The 21,464-nt window shown below is 62.4% G+C and overlaps 2 protein-coding genes across 9 annotated transcripts; one reads left to right on the forward strand and one right to left on the reverse strand.

Moving 5' to 3' along the window:
- Positions 1–314: 314 nt before the first annotated feature.
- PDYN (prodynorphin) lies at positions 315–5,092 on the reverse strand. 3 transcript variants are annotated; one of them, XM_084537750.1, is made up of 3 exons: positions 2,157–2,512; positions 1,851–1,998; positions 931–1,627 (listed from the first exon to the last, which is right to left on the reverse strand). In XM_084537750.1, exons 1-3 carry the CDS (start codon positions 2,294–2,296, stop codon positions 1,064–1,066), a joined length of 852 nt encoding a protein of 283 aa, XP_084393876.1. In that variant the 5' UTR covers positions 2,297–2,512; the 3' UTR covers positions 931–1,063. The 3 variants fall into 3 exon arrangements, with proteins under 3 accessions (XP_084393875.1, XP_084393874.1, XP_084393876.1); XM_084537749.1 differs by lacking the exon at positions 2,157–2,512 and adding an exon at positions 4,780–5,092 and having other exon boundaries at positions 315–1,998; XM_084537748.1 differs by having other exon boundaries at positions 315–1,998.
- A 3,201-nt stretch (positions 5,093–8,293) lies between these two features.
- STK35 (serine/threonine kinase 35) lies at positions 8,294–21,464 on the forward strand. 6 transcript variants are annotated; one of them, XR_014698607.1, is made up of 5 exons: positions 8,309–8,756; positions 12,908–13,658; positions 17,798–17,909; positions 19,837–19,888; positions 20,461–21,464. XR_014698607.1 is itself a non-coding variant. In XM_084538164.1 (3 exons), exons 1-2 carry the CDS (start codon positions 8,309–8,311, stop codon positions 13,621–13,623), a joined length of 1,164 nt encoding a protein of 387 aa, XP_084394290.1. In that variant the 5' UTR covers positions 8,294–8,308; the 3' UTR covers positions 13,624–13,658; positions 17,798–21,464. The 6 variants fall into 6 exon arrangements, 1 of the variants encoding a protein (XP_084394290.1); XR_014698603.1 differs by having other exon boundaries at positions 17,798–21,151; positions 21,250–21,464; XR_014698604.1 differs by having other exon boundaries at positions 17,798–19,888; positions 20,403–21,464.

Here is a 21,464-nt window from a genome sequence, read left to right on the forward strand (position 1 = left end):
ACAGGGGCTGAGATGTTCAAAAGGCTGTTTGCTGCCTGGCTTTGGCTTTCCTGGCACGGAGCTGCTGCCAGCAGGGTCATGCTGTCCTGGAAGCACAAGCAGCAAAGGGAAGGCTACACAGGCAGGGCCCGGCTCCAGGGGCAGCAGCAGTGGGGTTTGGGGGCACCCACTGTGATACGGTGTGTGGAGTACATCAGGTGCTGCCTGAAAGCACTCGTGGCCCTCCTGGCCCTGTTTTGGGGTGCACGATCACCTCGTGCCAAGGGCCGGATCCACGTGGAGTGAAGCAGAGGCTTGGCACCGGGCACGACTTCGTTGGCATCTGCCTTTTATTGGCTGCGGGGGGAGCAGGGGGCTGGGGAAGCAGGACTGACCCCTGCGAGCAAACCTCAAGGGTGTTCTCGGAACGGGGAAGGTGACAGGGCTGGGTGGGTGCTGGGATGAGGGGGACACAACGAGCAGCTCCAGGAGGGGATGGGGTGCTCGGCCAAGCACAGCAGCCTGCCCCCATGGCAGGGGTATGGTGTGAGCCCTGCCCAGCTGCCTCTCCCCGTGGATGTCTGCAGCCCCCGTGGGACCTGCTGGTTGCATGGCCACATCCCAGCCTATAGGGCCTGATCCTGCTCCGGCTCATCCTTCCCAGCCCTCAGGAGCTGTTGTCCCATACGTCAGCTGTGATGGTTTCCAGACCCTGTTGTGCTTTTGCAGCCACAGGAGGGCAGGGGATGCATCCCCAGTGGGTTTGCCCCCATGTTATGGGGAGCACGGGGGCTGCACCACCAGCAGCCGGAGGAGTGACAACGTCCCCTGGGTGCACGGGGTCCTGGAGGAGAGGGCAGAGGAGCTGGAGAGGAACAAATGGGGACGGAGACAGGGCTGCCTCCATTGGGTGTGCTGGGCTGGGGCTGGGGGTGGCAGATCCCAGCCCGTGCCCCGTGGTGGGGACAAGGTGGGGACGATGCCAGCCTCGCCAGGCTGGGCAGGGGACAGGGGTTGGGGGGTGATGGCATCATCTGGGCTGTCGGCGTGGGGCCCCGCGGGGTCTCCTGTCCCGTGCTGGGCTCTATAGGTCTAAGACCTCCGCTGAGTAGGCACTGGGGTCCTCGTCCGACCGCGTGGTCACCTTGAACTGCCGCCGCAGGAAGCCCCCGTAGCGCTTCTGATTGTCCCACTTCAGCTTGGGCCGGATCCGGCGCATGAAGCCGCCGTAGCGCTTGTGCAGCTCCGCCAGCTCCTGCCCCTCGGCCCCCGGCCCCACGGACTCCTCGCTGCCCACGTCCCCCGGCCCCGGGTAGTCCTCGGGGGCCGCCCGCTCCCCCGGTTTGCGGCTGAAGCCCCCGAACTTCTTGCTGAGGCTGCCCTTGCTGTGGGCGTTCTCGCGCAGCAGGGACAGCAGCTTCCCCTTGGCCAGCTTCTTCATGAAGCCCCCGTAGCGCTTGGCCGGTGCCAGCGGCAGCTCCCCGGGGCTGAGCTCCTGCTCCGGCTCTGCCTCGTCCTCTGCCTCCGCAGGGGACGGGTCTGTCCCTTCGGCCAGGGCCACCAGCGGGGCCAGCAGCGCCAGCGCCTTCCTGCAGGTCTCCCACTCGGCGCCAGGCGGCGAGGAGCCCTGGCACTCCCGCAGGCACATCTGCAAGACAGCAACCACGGCGCCCGCTGGCATCACCCCGGCGCTCGGGGCCAAAGCTTGTGCACCCCCAGCACCCTTGGGTGCCTGCGACCACCCATACAAGCCCCCAGCTTGACCACGCACCATCACCCTGCGATGTCCCCGAGCGTGTCCAGCAACCCCCCAACCCTCGTTTTTTTCCCTCCCTGCTAAATTCCGGAGGGTGCTCGGGACCTGCACTCACCAGGGGCCGCACGCTGCTCTCGCTGCCCCGTCCCTGGCCGGCGCACAGGGAGCACTGGGTCGCGCAGTCGGCGGAGGCTGCCGCAGCCAGGGAGAGGCAGAGCACCAGCACCAGCGCCCGCCGCGCCATCCTGCCCTGCAGCCGCTGCCTGGGGAGGGCGAGACAGCACAGGGACCGTCACCTCCCCGTGTCCAGCACCCAAAACCCTCACCCCGCCGTGCCCGGAGCCCCTGGTCACCCCATAGTATGGAGCGAGCCACCTGCTGCTTCCACCCGCTCCTGGGGACGCGTGCCCTCACCACTCACCTCTGGAAGCTGCTCCTGGGCACCAGGAGGGACAGGAGTGACCCGTGGGGACACTGCAGGACGCCTGGACGCTGCACTGCCTGCAGCCTGGCCCTTTGCACAAGCCTCGAGGACCCAAGTCCCACCCCGAGCCCCCCCATCACCTCTCGTGCGTTGTCTGCGAGGACGGTCCCTTTTTCTTTTAGCGTCACATTGCTCTGCAACACCGCGAGCGTGCGTTTGCGCGGCGTGGAGGGGGATGAATCAGCGCCGCTCCCCTTGGCCTTGGGGAAGAACAACGCCGAGCTGCGGAGCCGCCAGCAGAAGGGGTTTGGGGAGCCGTGGGCAGAACCGGGAGCTGGGCTGTCCTCCGCCAGTACGGCCTCACCCCGCTGCTCCAACCCACGCTGCTTCTGCGTGGGGAGTACAACGGGAGGGAGGGAGGGAGGGGAAAAAGCTGATTTGGGGATGGAGCCTACCTGCCAGCCACGATTGCCATCCACCAGCCTACCGAGAGCCCTGCCACGGGGCGTCTCACCTCCGTGGATGTGGCCAGGAGGGCTGGGTGCTCTGTGCCATGGCTCAGAGAGGGGGGCTGTGCTGGTGGCAGCGCCCGGTGCCACCCCTGAACCCCCCCAGAGATGCTGGAGGGGCTGGTGGTTGGCACCAGTGGCAGCAGCTGGGAACGGTGGTGACTTTGGGCCCTCAATGGCCCTGGGAGGGAGAGCTGAACCCGAAGGGGTGAGCTGGCAGCAAGCACCCTCCTGCCTCCGTGGCTGCTTTTATCTGGGGTGGAAAGGCATGACCCAGAGGGATCTGTATCACGTTAATGACGCATGTCAGAGACTATTGTATTCTCCGGCAGCGCCCGCTAATGTACTGTAATTGGCGCTGATGAAGAAATGTTAATGCCACGGTATTAATTCACGCTAAATTAAATTTTAATTTGAATTATCTGCACCATCCTGTGTCAAGCGAGCTGCATTCCTCGGCTGCGCCCACCGCACGCCGGCTCCGCCACCACTCGCCCCGGCAGAGCGGTGGGCACGGGGCTGGCGGCCCCCCAAGGTGGGCACGGGCACGGAGAGGGGCACGGCGGGACGGGCTGCCTTGCCCCACACCGCCGAGACCCCACAGGGTGTCCCTTATCACCTCCCTGCCACCGAGACGGGGCTGAGAGAGGAGTCCCCAGCCACCGAGGTAAGCGCGAGCTGCGATACCGGGGGAAACGAAGCTCACTAATTGCATCCGTCGGCTGCACGGCAGCGCTGCTGCTGGGATCCTGCTCGCTGGCATTCCCTGAGCAGCCCGGGGAATTTGCCCCACACCTGTCTGGAAGCAGGGAAGAAGCTGCAGCCCCCCAGCACCGCCGCGAACCTACCTTGTCCCCGCACTGCCACCAAGGTCCCCACGGCGCTCTGCCGTGCTCCTGCTGCGGGAGGGAGGAGAGGAACGGGGAGGCAGGGGAACGGGGGGAAAAACGCAGAGCTGAAGGCAAAAGTGAAAAGAAGGAGCATGCAAAGGGCAGAGAAAAAAGGAGGATGGAGAGCAGCGGGGTTGGAGTGTGACACCACGGCACCTGGGGGCACCCCGAGGTTGGGCATCTCTGCTCGGGCTCGTGTCCCGGGGCCACGTCCCGTCCACACGATCTCAGCCACCTCTAGAAGTGCCTCTGGTGGCTCCGGGTTCCTGCATCCACCCTCAGCACACCTGACCTGTGTCCCGTGTGCCCTGCATGGCCCCTCCATCCCTGCCCCTTTTTGTGCTCAGGGTTTTGATGCCCATCTGGGCTTTGCTTGTGCGGAAAAGCCCCGAGAGCATCCTTGTACCACGGGGCTGGGTTAGGATCTCGGCTGTACCGGCACCGGAGGGACGGGGAACAGGCACCAGGCAGGCAGCAGGTGACAGAGACCGGCAGCACGGCCAGGGGGAGGCTTTGCTCCCTGCCACCACCCCCGTAACCGTGAGCATTTCTAGCACAGAGACATCCCCAGCCCTCACGCAGCTCCTCAGGCACGCTCCATGCACCCAGGCTTGCAGCTTTCTCCTCCTAGGGAAGTCTAACCCGGCCAGCTTGGGACCCTACAGGTGTGTGGTGGAGAGGCAGAACCACCTTCCAGCAGCTCCCATCCTCTCCGTTTTAAAAATCACCCGACGACAAGTTCAGGCCAACGTTTCTCCAAAAAAAAAAAAACCAACAAAAAACAATGACTTTTGGACCAGAATCGTGGCAAAACCCAGCAATGCCGCGGCGCAGCGGGGTCTGGTCGAGGGCGCACAGCCAGAGGCACCCCGAGGGCATTTCCCCAGCTGCCCTCGGCTCTGATCCGGGCTGCGAGCTCTCCACATGGGCAGGTGGATGCATCACCAGCATCGAAACGAGCCCCAGAGAGGTGAGGGACGAGCGGGGCACCTGCACCGAGGAGCCCCGGCCGCGCTTCCGAGCCTCAATAACGCACGGAGCGCGAGGTGCTCCCGGCACAGCAGCTCGGGAGATGGTTTTTAAACACCCTGAGTCACGCTCCTGCGAGCAGAAGCGGTGCCCAGCTGCAGCGAGGGGACCACGGCGAGGCGTGCTGGTGAGGGAAAGGGAGCGAGGCGGCGACCCGAACCCCGAATCCGCGGCCGTGCGCCCCGGCCCTACCTGCTGGCGCTGCCCGTCCCGCCGAGCTCTCCCCCTTGGCCAAACCCTGCGGAGCTGGGGGGCACGCGGAGCCCCTCGCCCGGGCTTTCTGGAGGCTCTCCCGCGTCAAGCTGAGCCGGGCATCGGCGGCGAGGCTGGGCTGGAGGCCGTGGAGCTCTCGGGTGCCCGCTGGACTCACCGCCCCGTCGGCTCCCAAGCCCGCTTTTATGGCCACCGAGTCTCCTCCTGCTGCGGGGCCCGGCTCCGCTCAGCGCCGCGGAGCCAATCGGGGTGAGGGAAGCTGTGAATAATCAGCCCCGCAGCATCCCCGCCACCTCCCGAGCAGGCTCTCCCGCCTCGCCACGGCCTCGCCAAGAGCCCTGGGGACCGGCTGCGAGCCCCCCGGCCGGCCCCACAACCCCTACATCCCCCCCCCGGGACCTCCGACGGGGTGGGAACGTGGGTCCCCAGCACGGCGGGTGGCAGGCGGGGGTCTCTGAGCTGCATGGGTGTGAATCTCTCCAGGGTGTTCACGCGAACCGTGCCCGAGATGCAGGGCAGCTCGGGGAGCCCTCGGTGCTGCACCCCGTAATTTGGGCTCCGGAGAAGCCCCGTCCTTGTGGCGGTGCCGGGGAGAGGACGGAGCCCACCCGAAGGCACCGGGGGTGGGTTTGTGCCCCCCGGAGAGGCCGAGGAGCCGCTCGGGGCTGGCTCCCCCCACCGAACCCAGCTGCAATCAGGCAGCAAAGACCTCGCAGAGACCCCCCCACACACCGCAGACCCCCCGTCTTCCCCCACCGCCCTCCTCCTCCCGGGAACAAACCCAAAATGCTGAGCCTGAAGGGGCTGAGGGGGCAGGTGAAGGCAAGGCAGAGCCCCCCCGCACCCCCTGCTTGGCTCTGCCCCCCTGCCCACCCATTTCCAAGCCCAGTTCGGGGCTGGGCAGCACTGGGACACCCCATAAAGCCGTGCCAAACCGTGCCCCGCATCCTGACGCCCCCCCAGCATCCCCCCCTTTTTCCGGGGCCCGGCCGCCCCGTCCCCAGCAGCTCCAGCCCATCCTCGCCTTGAAGACGGAGCTATTTTTATCGGTGCTCAAGAGGGATGTTTCCCAGCAACCCGACTTTTCTCCCCGGCTTCAGCACCAGCTGCCGGACCCGGTGCCTGTGAGGGGCACGGGGGGGGCCGTCGGCACAGCCGGGACCCTCCGGAGCTGGGCAAGGAGGCACCGGTTGCCCACGGTCCCATGGCACCGGTGCCGCCTTCTTCACTGGCCTCCTCGTTTGGGGCACCCAGAAGCTGGTGGGGTCTCGTGGGGTGGGGTTTGGGGCAGCCAAGCCGGGGGTGAACCCAAATGGGGGGACCGAGGGAGCAGGGAAAAGGGGGGGGAAGCAAGGGTGGAGCACCCTGGGACTGGTGGAGAGGACTGGAGGGGACTGGGGGAGACTGGAGGGGACTGGAGAGGACTGGGGGGGGACTGGAGGAGACTGGGGGGGGACTGGAGGAGACTGGGGGAGACTGGAGGGGACTGGAGGGGACTGGAGGGGACTGGGGGGGACTGGAGGGGACTGGAGGAGACTGGGGGGGACTGGAGGGGACTGGGGGGGACTGGAGGGGACTGGAGGAGACTGGAGGGGACTGGAGGGGACTGGAGGGGACTGGGGGAGACTGGAGGGGACTGGAGGGGACTGGAGGGGACTGTGGGGCTGTGCAGGCACAGCAGGAGAGAACAAAGCGGAGAACAAAAAAAAAGCAGCTGCAAACCACAGCCGGCACCCTCAGCCCTGCGGCTGCCGCGGGCGGCCCCGGGAGGTTTACCCCGTGCTGCCGGAGCCAGCAGCCCTGCGGGAACCACGAGGAGGCTTTTCTCACCCCAAAACCACCCCGTCTATCAGCTCGCCCTCCCAAAATCACCAAAAGCAGCACCCGGGGGGGCTGCAGGACCCCGGCACCTATTGCTCAGCACCACATCACGGCCCCAAACGGCACCAGTAATTGCACCGCGGGGACAGGAATTTGGGGAGCCCCCGAGCACGGGGACGGGATGGGGGCAACGAGGTTGGATTTCTCCCAAATCCCAGCTGCAAAAGGCCGGGTCCCAGGGCTGATCCCAGCCCGGGTGGGCGCCGGGGTCCTCTCGGGAAAGGCGCTGCCAGCGAGCCCACCCACCAGCGCCTTTAATTAACGTTCATCTCGACGCTTCCTAACGAGGGAACCGGGTCTCTGAGTCACGCTGACGTTTCCCTGGGATGAGGGTAACGAAGCACCTGGGTGAGGGATGTGCCGGAACGGGGAATGGGGAACTTTTCTCAACTCCAGCCCTCAAAAGCGGCTTCATGGGGGGGGGACGGGGACGGGCGTGCGCAGTGACGTGGGAGAGAGATAACAGATAGCGATAGCTGATAACAGATAGCGATAGCTGATAACAGATAGCAATAGCTGATAACAGATAACGATAGCTGATAACGTCAGCCAGCCCCTGCAGGCACCGGGGGGGCTCCGCCACCCCCCGACCCCAATCCCTGGGGGTCCTCCGAGCCCCCCCGGCAGCAGAGGGTGGCGGTGCCGGGGGGGGTTGATGGCAGTTTTGGGATCACAGGGGAGGTGATGGCCCAAATTTGGGGACGGAGTGGGGCAGGGAGTTTGGGGCTGGATCTTGGTGAGCTTCGTGCCCCGTGCATGGGGCTGGAATGGGACCAGGACCCGGACCCGGACCAGGACCTGGACCCGGTGCCCGCGCCCCCCGGTGCCCGGCCCCGCCCCCCGGTCATGGCCCCGCCCCCCGGTCATGGCCCCGCCCCCTCGGTCCTGGCCCCGCCCACCCCGGTGCCCGGCCCCGCCCACCCTGGCTGCACACGCGGCCGACGTCACCGGGCTCAGCCCCTCCCCTCCCTCTAAACCCCGCCCCCTTGCCACTAAACCCCGCCCCTCCCCATAAACCCATAAACCACTCCCCTTTCATCATAAACCCCGCCCCCTCCCTCTAAACCCCGCCCCTTTACCCGTAAACCCCGCCTCTCCCCCTAAACACCGCCCCTTTCTCTCTAACCCCCACCCCCTTCTCTCTAAACCCCGCCCCCTCCCTTAAACCCCGCCCCCTCCCCCAAACCCCGCCCCTCCCCGCTCTGTTTACACCGGCCCGGCCCATACCAACCCACCGCGCGGCGGGTGGAAGAAGGGGGGGGGAGACAAGCGATCCCACCCCCCCCCACCCCATTACCCCCCCAACTCCCCCTATAACCTCCCTCCCTCTCCTTAACTCCCCATTAAACCTCCCCCACCTCCCCCCATCCCCTCCCAGTCCCGCCGGCGACCCCTTTTCCAACCTCCCCCTTTTACCCCACCCCCCCCGCGCCTCCCCGCAGTGGTTCGCCCCACCGCTCGCTGATTGGCCGCTTGCTTAAAGGGGCCGGCAGCGCGCGCTTTTCCCCCCCCCCACCCTCCAACCAGCGGCGCGCGCGCCCCCCTCGCGCGGGCGCGCCCCAAGCGCGCGGGGGGAGCGCGCGCAACCCCCTCCCCCCCCCCCCCCCCTCCCAACGGTGGCGTTGCCATGGAGACGGCGGACGGTGGCCGCCGAGGGACACAAAGGGCGGCGCGGCGGCGGCGGGCGGCGAGGCGCGGGGCCATGGCGGCGGCGGCGGCGGCGGCGGGGCCGGGAGGTGCCGGTGCCGGTGCCGGTGGTGGTACCGGTCCCGGTGGGGTCCCCCGGTACCGGCTGCTGGCCGAGATCGGCCGCGGGGCGTACGGCGTGGTGTACGAGGCGGTGTCGGGCCGCAGCGGAGCCCGGCTGGCCGTGAAGCGGATCCGTTGCGACGCCCCCGAGAACGTGGAGCTGGCCCTGGCCGAGTTCTGGGCCCTCACCAGCCTGAGGAGGCAGCACCCCAACGTGGTGCGCTTCGAGGAGTGCGTGCTGCAGCGCCACGGCCTGGGGCAGCGCATGAGCCACGGCAACAAGCGCAGCCAGCTCTACCTGCGCCTCGTCGAGACCTCCCTCAAAGGTACGGCCGGGCACGGACCCCCCCGGGCCATCCCCGGTACCGGCACGGCCTCCCACGCCCCCCCCGGTACCGGCTTGGCCTCCCCTGACCCCCCCAGGTACCAGCACCACAACCCCTGGGCACCCCTAAACCATCCCCGGTACCGGTATGGGCTCCCCAGGGCCCCCCGGTACCGGCACTGTACCCTCGGGCACCCCCAGGGCACCCCCGGTACCGGCTTGGCCTCCCCTGACCCCCCCAGGTACCGGCACGGCACCCCTGGGCCATCCCCGGTACCGGTACGGGCTCCCCAGGCCCCCCCTGATACCGACATGGCACCCCCGGTACCGGCACAGCACCCCCAGGGCACCCCCAAGCCATCCCCGGTACTGGCACGCCCCCCTCTAGACCCCCCCAGTACCTGTATGGCCCCTCAGGGCCCCCCCCGGTACCTGTACGGACCCCTCCTGTACCAGCATGGCCCCCCCGGTACCTGTACAGACCCCCCAGTACCAGCATAGCACCCCCGGATCCCCCCCTGCCTCCTTCCTTCCCTCCCCCCCACCTCTGAGCTCCCCGGACCCCCCCCCAGGTACCTCCATGGAGCCCCCAGCCCCTGCTTTCATCCCCCCCGTGCCCTCTCCCCTCAGGGAGCAGCCCTGTCCCCCCCCCTTTATCTCCCCCTTCTCTTTATTCACCTCCCTGCCCTTCCCATATAACCCCAGCTCACCCCAGTGCCTCCCTGCTTGGCTCAGTCCCCCCCCCCCCATAATCTGTGCCCCCCACCCTGCTGACACCCACCCCAATCACCCCCACGGGACCCCGCACGCACCCAGCCCGCTGTCACCTCCCCTGGCCCCTCTGCTGCCCCCCCCATCCCCTCCCCTCTGCCCCGTTCCTCATTGTGCCCCCCCCCCAGCCCCGTGTCCCCCTCCCAGGGGTCCCCTTGCTGTTACCCCAGGCTCAGGTGCCCCCTGGGGACATCCCCAAATGCTGCCCCCAGCACTCCCCTGCGTGTTCCTTCTCCATCCCACCCCAATTCCCAGCTGCTGTGCCCCCTGCGCCCCCCACCCTGCAGCCCTGACACCCCCCCCCTAGCCTGCCAGCACCCTTGGGGACCTCCCCTATGCCCAGTCCCATCCCTGAGCACCCCGAGCAGCCCCTCTCCTGTGACACTGGGGGGTTCTTACACTTTTGGGGCCAGGGGAGCACAAAGAACAGCCTCAATTTCCCCCCCACCACCCCCCAAGGGTCCCTCGCAGCGGCACGGAGCCGTTGGGGTCACCACCATGCTGGTGACATCCCCCAAAACGCTCCCTCCCTCTGCTCCCTTGGCTGCCTGTGGGGTGAGCAACACCTCCCCAAATATCTGCGAGGTGCCAGGACCCCACACACACCCCTCGGGGGGGCTCGGTCTCCCCGTTCCTGCTCCGCACCCATGCAGCCTTTTTCCCCCAAAACCCCATGGCAAGCTGTGGGGCCATTCCCTAAGCAGATAATCAGCTCCCAAACCCATAGGGACATGGCTGGGCTTGTAGGGCCGTCCCCACACGGCCCTAATGCTGGCCTCCCTCCTCTCCCCGTGCTCAGCCCCTCGAGGCAACATCTTTCAGGAGGACAGGGACCAATTTCCCAATTTCCTCCTGTTTTTGGGGTGCCCAGCTGCAGCGAGGAGACCTCCCGCACGGAGAGCTCTGCCCGCCCTGCCCCTGCCGCCTCCTCCAGCCCTGATTTCGATAAATATTTATTTATTTTTAAAAAAAAAAAACAGAGCTAGGAGGGCGCTGAGCTGCGTCCCCGAGGTGCCGGCGTGTGGCCGTGCCGCTCCGCACGACCGCAGCGCGGCTATTTACGGGCTGCACAGATGCCGTGCCAGGGCACGGAGGGGGGGGGGAGAAGATTAATCAGAGGCTCTTTCTGAATCGGGGGCATAACTGCCTGGCTGCCGGGCTGTGCCAGGTCGCCCTCGTTTTAAATTTATCATCCTGCATCTCCGTTTTGGGCTGGATGCAGAAGGAAGCCTCGAGGAGAGGTGGGCACGTGAGCAGTGCGCTCGGTGCCCCGATGCGCGCGCACCTCCAGGGCTTGTGCGTGGCTGCGTGCCCTGTTTTTCACTCCTGACCCACGAGAGATGGGCAGAGCTGCCCTTCTCGGTGAGGGTCGCTTCCTAGCACCCCTTTTTTCCGAGCCACCGACCCCCACCGTGCTCGTGGGTGCCCGGGCGTCACCCGTGGGTCCAAGCACCCGGCTCTGCGCCGCCAGCACCGCTCTCCAGCGCAGCCTCTTTGCACAGAGGGACTCAGGATGCTGCTTCTGCTGTCATTATGCTGCTCCCTGCGATGCTGGGCGAGTCAGCGAGCTGGTAATGAGCTCCCAGGGCAGGCTGCAGGGATATAGAAGGGTTTGGCAGAGGATTGGGGCCGGCAGCACAGGGACCCCTGCTCGGTGAGGAGGTGCTCGGAGGCCAGGTTTGGCCTCTCCTGCATCCCTTCAGCTCCTGGCAGCCCGACAGGCTACAAACCTCATCTTTCGGAAGCGCCGTGCCAGCTCTTTATGTTTAAGGCTGTTTGTTTTGAAGGCAGGAAGATGATTTAACAGCTGAAACACTTTGAGATTATAGGAAGAAAATGAGGAAATGTTACTCTTGGCTTCGGGCTCCCCCAGCAGCGCTCCACCCAAGGCGAAGCGCGGCTACTGCCGGGTCAGCGGCGTCCTCCAGAGGGTCGGGGGCCAGGTTTTTAACTCAGAGCCTTCGTTCTAACACCAAACCTCTCGTTGGAGCCAGCGGGACCTCGTCCCATGAGAGCAGCACAAAGAACGAGCTCCGTGCCCTGCTGCTGGGCTTCAGCATGCCCTGGGTGTGAACCAGGACGAGCAGCTTCTGCCTCAGCTCCCCGCTGGCATGTCCTCACCCCGGAGGAGCTGCAGATTTCTGTCCTGCAGAGCTGAGGTTCCCTTTCCCTCTCCCCACCACGCAGGACCAAGGTGTCACCCCCTCATTCACCCCTCGCGGTGCCCCAGCGCCGCGTCCCCACCCCATTGATGCTCCCCCGTGCCCCGGCCCTAATCCCTGGGCCCTGCTGAGGGCAGGGAGGTGCAGCCAGCCCCCGGTGTTGTGCCGTGTTTCATCTCCATAGCAGTAGCCATGGCTACAGACTGTTTGTGCAAATAACCCCAATTCCCACCCGATTCCCACCCGCTCCCACCGCTGCGCGCCCGGGTTGGTGGCCCTGGTAGTCCTTGGCTCTACCTGCTGCAGGAAGGTGGCTTTCCCTGATGGTCTCTAGGGATTTGCTTTAAAATAAAAAACCCACAACACGACTTTGTCAGGCGGGTGGAGTGAGTTTACTGGCCCCAGATCGCATTTGTCTGGGCTGTGCTCGCTGTGGCAGAGCGAGCGGCGTCCTGCTGCCTCTCCCCCTGGTCCTCGAGGGAAAACCAATTCCCGGAGCAAAGCAAAGCTTGTGGCTCGTGTGTGCGGGCTCCTGCAGTCCTGGGGGCATGGTTTGTGTCCTGAAATGGCAGCGCCAGCAGCTGGCTGGCTCAGGGAGAGGTTGGGTGGAGGGAGAAGTTGGTCGGGCCATGATAAATAGTGGTGGCACTGCTCAGCAGGGCAGCAGGAGTGCCCGTGGGCATGGCTGAGATGGCATTTCAGCCTCCAGTTTCCTCTTCGAAGCCTTGCTGACACTTAACCAGCGCTGTGTGAGGTGGCAGAGCCCCCCGAGCACAAACCCAGTGCTCCTCGAGCACAAACCCAGTGCTCCCAGTCAACATTTCCAGCCCGAGAGCCGCCAGCAGGGCCGTGACACCGGCGTGTCTCCGTGTAGCACAGCTTGGCTGGCTATTGGGGTGATTTACTGCCCCGTGGCAGCCACAGCAATGAGCACAAGGCTAAAAAAAAATAAAGCACAAGGCTATCACCAACCTCTGCTTGCTGTAAAGCTCAGTGGTGGAGCTGGTGTCCACCTGGAAATAGTTTTCCCCTAGATTTGCCACCGAACCCCCTGGGCTTTTCCCCCCGTGGGCTGCTTTGGCTTTCGGAGCCCAAAGCACATTGCCCCGTGGCAAGTTCCTGGGACCCCGACTGTGTTTGTGAGCCTTGCTGAGCTCACCTGGCTGCTTTGCAACGTTCCTGAAAAACTCACTCTCCTTTTTTCCCCCTTTTTGGTAAGGTGAGAGGATCCTGGGCTACGCGGAGGAGCCGTGCTACCTCTGGTTCGTGATGGAGTTCTGCGAGGGGGGGGACCTCAACCAGTACGTGCTGTCGCGACGGCCCGACCCGGCCACCAACAGGAGCTTCATGCTGCAGCTGACCAGCGCCATCGCCTTCCTGCACAAGAACCACATCGTCCACCGCGACCTCAAACCGGACAACATCCTCATCACCGAAAAATCCGGCACCCCCGTTCTCAAAGTGGCCGATTTCGGGCTCAGCAAGGTGTGCGCCGGCCTCGGGGCTCGGGGCAAGAAAGGGGGGGGCCAGGAGAACAGGAACGTGAACGTGAACAAGTACTGGCTGTCCTCGGCTTGTGGCTCTGACTTCTACATGGCCCCCGAGGTCTGGGAGGGACACTACACGGCCAAGGCTGACATCTTCGCCCTCGGCATCATCATCTGGGCCATGATCGAGAGGATCACCTTCATCGACGCCGAGACCAAGAAGGAGCTGCTGGGGACCTACATCAAGCAGGGGACTGAGATTGTGCCCGTCGGGGAAGCGCTGCTAGAAAACCCAAAGATGGAGCTGCACATCCCTCAGAAACGCAGGACTTCCATGTCTGAGGGGATCAAGCAGCTCCTGAAAGACATGTTGGCTGCTAACCCGCAGGATCGACCTGATGCCTTTGAGCTTGAAACCAGGATGGACCAGGTTACGTGTGCTGCTTAAATTCAGGGCAGGGCACCGCCGTGCTCTGCAGCTGGGTAAGTGATCGGACTTTTTTTTTTGTTGTTTTTTTTTTTTTTTTTATGTTATTCCGTCCGTTTTTGTGTTATTCCGGCCCTGTACCAACCCGTTAACGCACTTTGTGGTGACACAATGGAGTCTTTTATGTTCCCAAAGCTATTTCTACGGTGACTCATCAGAGCGCAGCTTCTGAGGGCTCTTTTTCCACCTATTCTATTGCAGAAATAAAGCAGAGGTGGGAAGCAGAATTAGCAGCTGGTGCAGCCCAAAGCCCCGAAAGAGCCACGGGGCTGGCAGGAGCTCTGCTCCTCGGGGCCTGGCCAGGTTTTTGTGGTGGGGGGGACGTGTGAGCACCCCCTGACACCAGCTTTGGGTCCGTGCTGTGATTTGGGCTTCTCCTGGCCAAAGGCTTCAATGAAATCAAAAAAATCACAGATCACGAGGGGCGAGGATGGTGTTTTTCCAGCCCTGGTCCCTCACGAGCTGGCACAGCACCTCCAAGTCCTTGCCCAGACACCAAGCAGATCCCTCTGGATCAAAGTAAGCCACAGGTACAAGACAGCAAAGACCCAAAATTGCTGCTGTAGCCAGGAAAACCCTGGCTGGCAGCCTTGTGATGGATGGCTGCGTGCTGTTCCCGTGTGGATGTACCCTTTGGGGACGGGGGCTCTGGGATTTACCCAGCTCCTGGCACCCTGGGGGGCTCCCCAACTCTGTGTGTGTGCACAGCAAGTGTTTGATGCACCCCCCCAGAAGTGAAGCCCGAGGAGATAGGGACACAGGAATGGAAAAGCCCACTGGGTAGGTGCGGTGCTGTCACTGCTGGTTTGTCCAAACCGATCCACGAGCCGTCTCCTTCGCGTTCCTGGCACAAAAGATTTTGGCTCCCTTAAGCTCTCCTGCGCCAAAAAACTGATGTGACCTGACAGCTTCTGCCAGGGGCTGGGGCTCGGCGCTGGTCCTGGGGCGAGCATGGGCTGGGGATCAGGGCAGGGGAATGAGTCTGCAGGAACGGGAGTGCTTCAGGAGGGCATAAAAAAGCCCCGGGGCCAGGGCAGGACACCTACTTCATGCCCTGGAGCGAGGGAGGAGGCGTTTCTGGGAGCTGCTGCTGCCTGGTGAGGGTCTGGGCTCGCCGCTGCTGCCATCTGCTCGTGCCCGACGCGATGCTGAGTTATGCAAGCAGCCCGTGCCCTCCGGGGAGAATTCATCCCTTGCATATCTGCAGAATAGGACATGCAGGGATAACAAACACGCAGGGGACAGTCCTACCCCGGGGCTGTTTGCATAAAACCCAGCTGCCTCCCCGGCCATCCTTCCCCTCCCCTCCGCAGTCAGCCTGCACCGATTGTCTGCCGGTGACGCAGCTGCAGCGGCGATGCTGGGCTTATATAACGCAGCGTGGCCCAGATAGGAGCCCGGCCGTGTGTCCCTGCACACCCACAGCCTCACACGGCACGGCAGGAGCATCCCTCTGCTTCGTTCATGGGGCTGCACATCGGTAATTGTGCTCCCCTGTAGGGCTTTTTAATGCGCCCTGTCCGGGTGCGCTGGAACCAGCCTGGCTCCGGCTGCACGGAGCTTTTGTTTCATGCAAATCTCAAATCAAGAAGCCCGCTTGAGAAGCTTAAAATTGGGATTTAGGGCAGGGCCTGAATTCTGCTCCCAGGTAATTTCAGCTGACCGGGAAACTCGGGTAACCTCCTGCCACGAGGCTGTGGCACCCGGGCGCAGGGACGTGCAGCAAGTTCCCCTTCCCTGAGACCTGCTCAGGCTTGGTTCACGTCACAGCCTGGAAAACTCTAACCCTGATCCTGGCAATCAGATTTTCGCTTATCCTGTGCTCCGCCACTGACCTCTTTGTGCTTCACATCCCGGCAGCTCTGCCGTGCCTTCTGGTGCAGGTGCTGCCAGAGGGCTCCGTACTCCGGTACCCTTCTAAAACACAGGCATTAAATCCAGTTCCCAGCCAGGAAAGTGTTTCTGGCGTGGTTTCAGCTAACACAGGGATGGAGACGAGCCTGCTTATCACCTCCTTATCACCTTGTCATCCTCACCAGCAATTCCCGTGGCCCCAGGGGCAGCAGGTCCTGCAGAGGTGGGCAGCATCCCTTGGGGAAAAATGGTTCTGCCCTTCCCCAAACTGCTTCCCCGTGCCCTGCAGCAGGGGTTTTACATAAATCCTGCCTTTGCTGCTCCACAAACGTGCCTTCTGGGCAAAGGGTGCAGATGTAGTGCAGTTAGCAGCTGGATTGTGTCGGGTACCTGCTGATGGTCTCCTGATTGCTGTGCGATAGCCCAGCCCCGGCGTGCTTTAAGCACTATTTCACCCTCCTTACTGATATGGGAAGGCTTCCCCTAAGTCAGAAGGTTGTAAAGCAGCCGAATCTCAGCTTGTCCTGCTGTGCCTCGTGGCTCTGTTGCCTTCCTCGGCCCCTACAACCCCCTGGCCATGTCCCTGGCTGCCCTCCCTTCCTGAACGATGTCCAGCTGCAGTGGCATTGCTCAGCGTGGAAGGCAGCATCTGGTAAATCATTCTGCGTTTTGTGTTTTGGGTTAATCAGGTCCGATTTTGGGGTGGGAGGCAGGGAGCTGTGCGTGCAGGGCGGTTGCGTCCTCTCCCCGCTGAGCACATCTGCAGGGCAGGGACCTGGGGCAGACCAGAAACATCCCTGGTTGTGTCGGTGAGGTCTCCCCTGCAGGTGCTGGGCTCTTCTCCCGTGGCTGACACCCTCAGCTCCCACCAGGACCTCGTTGCCACCTCCTGCCCGCCGTGCCCAGCGCGTCAGTGCCACCCTCATCAGGTGCTGGTCACATCCTGCCGGTGCCGGGCGAGCGTTCGAGCTGCTTAAAACCCCCAAATGGCGTCAGCGGAGGGATTAAAAGCTCTCCAGCAAGCCCCAGGAACAACGTGCGTCAGCGTGGTGAGCTCTCTCTCGTCTCCGAGCTCGGAGCTGCTCAGACAAGGAGCTTCCTGAAGCTGCTCCGGGGAACGCGGACGGCAGCGCTGCCCTACTTGCTGATCGAGCTGTACCCCGGGAGAAATATTCCAGCAAATTCCTCGCACCGTCCCGGTGGCTCTCACAAGCCTGCCTCGTTCGGCAGAAAGGCTTTTTTCTTGCTGCAGCCCAGAAAAGTGGTGTTTTCGGGCAGCCTCCCCCGAAACGCAGCGTGCGCCTGGCCCCGGCCCCTGCTCCGAGCGGTGGAGGCAGCCTCGTCCTAAAACCTGCTCTGAGGTGTGGGCTTCTGTACGATTTCCTAGGAGTAGAAATCTTAAATCCCAGGACTTAGGAATCGGACTTGATGATCCCTATGGATCCCTTCCAACTCGGGATATTCAGTGATGCTGTGACTGAGGGATTGGAGCACTTGGCAGCAGCAGTTTTCTTTCAGCAGCTCTCTCCTGCTGCTGTTTGTGCCAGTGGGGACCTGAACCCCACTTTTATCCACAGAACTTGGCTCAGGGCTTTAGTTTTAACTGCTGCTAATTGCAGGGAAATCACAGCACAGGCTGCAAAGCACCGCGCTCCCCTTGCTCTGAGGGTTTTTTTTGGGGTTAAACTGGGGAAAGGCAGCTGCTGGCTTTTGTTCCTCGCTTCTTCCCCCAAACCCAGGCACCCAGCACCCCGGCGGGCAGCGCTTTGTGCCCATCCTGCTCGGCTCTCGGTCGTGCTGAAACGGGTTTCGACGGCCTCTTGCAGAGCCACTTGAGAGCCCGAGCTGCTGCTGACGCACGGGGCGAGAGGCTCCGAGCAGCTCCCAAGTCACGGCGTGTTCCACACCTCCCGGCAGTGCCTCACGTGGGCCCTCAAGGACGGGCGCTGTCACCCCGAGTGACAGCGTTTTGGGGCTGCGGGATGCCTGCTCCGTGCGGGGCTCTCTGAGTCACTTCTAAGAAGAAAAAAAAAGAGGAAAAAATGACCACAAACTGTGAGGCTTGACCCCAGCAGCAGGGCTGGACTGATAATAAAAGAGGTAAAGGTAGAGACGTGGAGCTCTCAGCCCTTCCACCTAGCTGGGGGGCTCCAGCACAGCCCAGTTATCCCATCACCTCCTTCCTCCTAACTGGGATAAAACCACTGATGTACCTGGTCACCAAAACCGACAGACCTGGTCACAATTTCTCCTTTCTTGTTTTTTTTTTTTTTTCTTGCAGGTTTATCTACCAGGGACCCGTAATCTCCAATATTTACGTGCAACGGGGGATGTCAAAGATAAGGGAAGAAAGACGAGGCAGAAGATCCCTGGTCTGCAGGATCTCTGGCAATGTGAATTTTTGGGGTGTTGCTTTTTGTTGGGAAGAGGTGTTTTGGGGCGGCGGGGGAGGGCTGCAGGGGCCTGCAGAAGAGCACAGGCTGGGCAATCACCGTGCTCACTGCTCCTGAACGAGACCCAGGGAGCAGAGCTGCCCCTGCCCAGCCCTCCCCACGCCCCCCGTGCTGCAGTTTGACTCAGTAGATGTTAATTAAGAAGATCTGGTGCCGTAAGGAGGTGGCAGTCAGCTGCCAGGCACGAGCACTGAGCCCAGCTGGGCACGGTTTGGGGTTAAAAGCTCTTGTTTCCACCTCGGGAAACGGGAGCGAGGCAATTGCTGGGTTTGCACCGGGACTGCAATGCTTTAGGAAAGGTGAGGCTCTTGAGCTGGGTATTGCAAGCAGTAAAACGATGCCATAGCCACACAGCCTCACGCTGCTTGGGCTGCAGGCAGTTGGCGTTAGGATAGAGCAGCATAAACAAGCTGGAAAGGTGCTGGGGAAGGGACAGCACCTAGACAGAGGATGATGGGGAGCCCCTAGGTACATTTTTAGGCAAACATTGTCTGCAGACAAGAGAAATAGAAAGCAATCCACTGCTCCGAACCATTTACTGCCAAACTTCAGTGCTGAGGAACGCCTGGGAGAAGAGGTTTGGCCTAAATGGCTCGTGGGCTGGATTCCAGCCTCCTGCAGATCACTTCTTCGTGCTAGGTGACTGTCTCCAGATGGTAAAGGCAACGCTGCTGTTCAGCTCTGGTCACTCGGTTACAGTTCAGTACAGGGCAGGCAGGGAGATGGGAACCTCAGGCTGAGCAATTAGCCCTCTATCTTCCCCCCCCCCTGTAATTAGAGCAACACTAATAACGTTCTGGGGCTGCCCCCGTCTCGACGGTCTTTAGACTTTGCTCACTGTAAATGCAATGTACAGCACCACCTCTACCACCTCTCCTCCATCCTGCAGGCTCAGAGCTAACTAAAATGCTTCCTAGCAGGCTAAATCCTCTGGCACAGGTCTGGGGAGCAGGAGCAGGCACCTCCTTGTGCCCAGCGTGCTTTACTGACCTCCTGGGAACAAATGGAAAAGGAGTAGGCTCCGTGGGGGCTAAGGCAGAGCGAAAATAGGGAAAGAGGAGGACAGAGCTGTTTTTTCTCCTCCATCCCTCTGTTACTGGGCGTAGCACTGAGGCTACTGCTGCGGGGAGGCCGACTCCTTAGGAAAATGATGCCAGCAGGCTCCAGCCCCTGTGTGCTCTGGTTTTCCAGCAGCAGACCCTGCAGCAGCCCAGCCGAGAGCTGAAGCCCCTCGCTCACAGGTACAGCGTTAGTGCCCTGACCTCTGGCCCGTCGTTCCTCCACCCAGCAGGGCTTTTGCTCCTTACTGACTGTTACAACCTGACCCTGGCTTGAGCTGGTGGCCGTGGGGAGCTTCACCCTCCTGCTCTGCACGCAGGTTTCCCTGCTGGAAGGGCTCTTCGCTGGGTGTTACGTGCCAGGAGAAGGGAGCTGCCCAGCAAGGAGGCTTGTGTGCACAGAGCGAGCCCCAAAATTCAGGGCGTGGAGGTGGAAGGCGAGGGGCTGCCCTGCAGGAGCACTGCTGAGAGCCACGTGCAAGCACCCTGCTCCTCCCTGGGGGAGGCTGGCAAGCCTCAGAGCAGCCTCTGGAAAGTCGCCCCTCGTGGCCCTCCCAGCCTCAAGCCACCTCCCAGCCACACGTCTCCACCTCAGCTTTTGCATTGCAGATGTGTTTTTAAAGCAGCTTGATGTTCGTGAGCTAGACCGTAGTGCCTTACTTAGGAGTTAGCAAACACTTCCAAGGACGAGTCCTAGGGCTGCTAGCCTTCGGCCAACGTGGCTGTTTCCCCGTTTAGTTTGTCCTTAAAAGCGTTTTTTTTTTCCCCCCCCCGATGATTTTGCTGCTGTTCGTGCTCGACTCCCCCAGCCGATAGACGAAGCTGCCTTGTGTTTACAGCTCCTAGCATCTCTCCTCCCAGGTACGTTGGCTCAGACCCCAAAATTCTTGCTCTCCAGAGCAAGGGTTGTGCTGGGAGCAGCTGAAAACCTGCGGGCGCGCTGCTGGGAAATTCAAGCTAAGGAAAGCAAACACTAAACCTGCAGCGCCTTGCCCAGCTCTTGGAAGCATCCGTGGGGGCTGGTGGTTTTTTTTGGGGGGGGGAGGGAGCCGAGTGCCCTCTCCCCAAATTTTACCACCCTCCAGGCTTGCGGAGCCCAGCCGGAGCCGTGCTGGGGGCGATTGTATGAAACTGTTTACTTCTGACTCTGCTGTTTACAAGAGGGAAGCGGGGTGGGTGGGGAGGGGGGGGGATAAGCCAAGCCTCAGGAGGATTGGGAAACGCGTTATCTGCACCAGCCTGCAGCCAGCCCGACGGTGCTGCTGTTATGGGACCTCCGGGGCAGCTGCAGGCCGTGGGGAGGAGAGAGCAGAGGTGGCTCTAGCCTGGAGGGGTTAGATTAGCTCCCCCTTGTCCCCGTGCTGCTGTGTTCCAGGTTCAGCGGTGCTAGTGACAGATAAGAGTTACCCCTGTGGTCTTCCTTTACTCCTCAGGACCCGGCTCCTTCACATATCAGAGGCTCCCGGAGCCTTTTTGGAGCAATAAGACTTCAAAACGAGCGTTACCATCGTCGTGGAAATCCTCCATCGCGCGCGTTGTGTGTCTTCTCTGTATGCAGTACCGGGTCTGGGTTTAAGCCTGTTAAATTTATGGGGCGGTTGCTTACGGGGCACGCACTGGGGCACCTCTCCTTGGGATTTTCCACGGGTGATGAGAGCCGGGAAGGACGCTGCTGCTCTGCTTTGGTACCCAGGGCGTGCGCTGCCAAAGCCTGGTGCTGCGGCTGTTTGGGGCAAGCGCTGTGGCCGGTCCCGCTGGAGCCCCCCCTTAGAGCTCCAGCAGCCTCCCCTTTACCCATTTTACCCCCAAATGGGTAAATTTTGCCAGATTCACCCATTTCTCTGCCATCTGCCCCAGGGCTTTGAGCTCCGAGGGTGACGCTCAGGCTGAGCTGCTGCGGGAGCGCGCAGGGGCCGTACGGGGGCTCTTGGTGTCCCCATCCTGGTGCCTGCCCCCTCCCCAGCATCTCCCTGGGTCTCCTGCTCCATCCTCCAGCAGAACCCAACTGCTCTGCAGCACAGCCAGGTCCTGGCCACACCAGGAGGTGCTGGAGCCCCAGCAGCAACGTGCGCACCGGGGGCACGGGGGCTGCCTGCCCCAGGACCCCTGCAGCCCTGCCCCAAGGTAGTGATGAGAGCACAAGGCTTAAACCCAGACTCTCAACTAAAGATAATGACGTTAGCAAATGAATCTGTATTTTTTTTTTTTTTTTTTTTGCACAGAAGCTGGTAATCTAGGACCTACGTGTGAACAACTTTATATAAATATTTTTTGTACTTGGTTTACTCGGGTTGGTATGAGATGTTCTATTTAAGTTCTTTGAACACTGTGGATGCCCTGATGTGAATGAGTGGCAGAGGCTTTGTAAATTAAGAGACGTTTGTGTGAATAAAGCTATGTGATGGGGTTGAAAAGCCACACACAATTTGAAACACGA

This window comes from Aythya ferina (genome assembly GCF_964211825.1).
Source record: "Aythya ferina genome assembly, chromosome: 16".
In the NCBI taxonomy this organism is placed as follows: Eukaryota; Metazoa; Chordata; class Aves; order Anseriformes; family Anatidae; genus Aythya; species Aythya ferina.

What these genes read in the sequence shown, in the direction of transcription:
- PDYN (XM_084537748.1), bottom strand. Translation starts at nt 2,296, where the DNA reads ATGGGGGGGCTCGGGGTGGGACTTGGGTCCTCGAGGCTTGTGCAAAGG. An exon ending in CCCAGGAGCAGCTTCCAGAG is followed by an intron (nt 1,999 to 2,156) that starts GTGAGTGGTGAG and finishes CGCCCTCCCCAG; the next exon opens with GCAGCGGCTGCAGGGCAGGA.
- STK35 (XM_084538164.1), top strand. Translation starts at nt 8,309, where the DNA reads ATGGAGACGGCGGACGGTGGCCGCCGAGGGACACAAAGGGCGGCGCGG. An exon ending in CGTCGAGACCTCCCTCAAAG is followed by an intron (nt 8,757 to 12,907) that starts GTACGGCCGGGC and finishes CTTTTTGGTAAG; the next exon opens with GTGAGAGGATCCTGGGCTAC.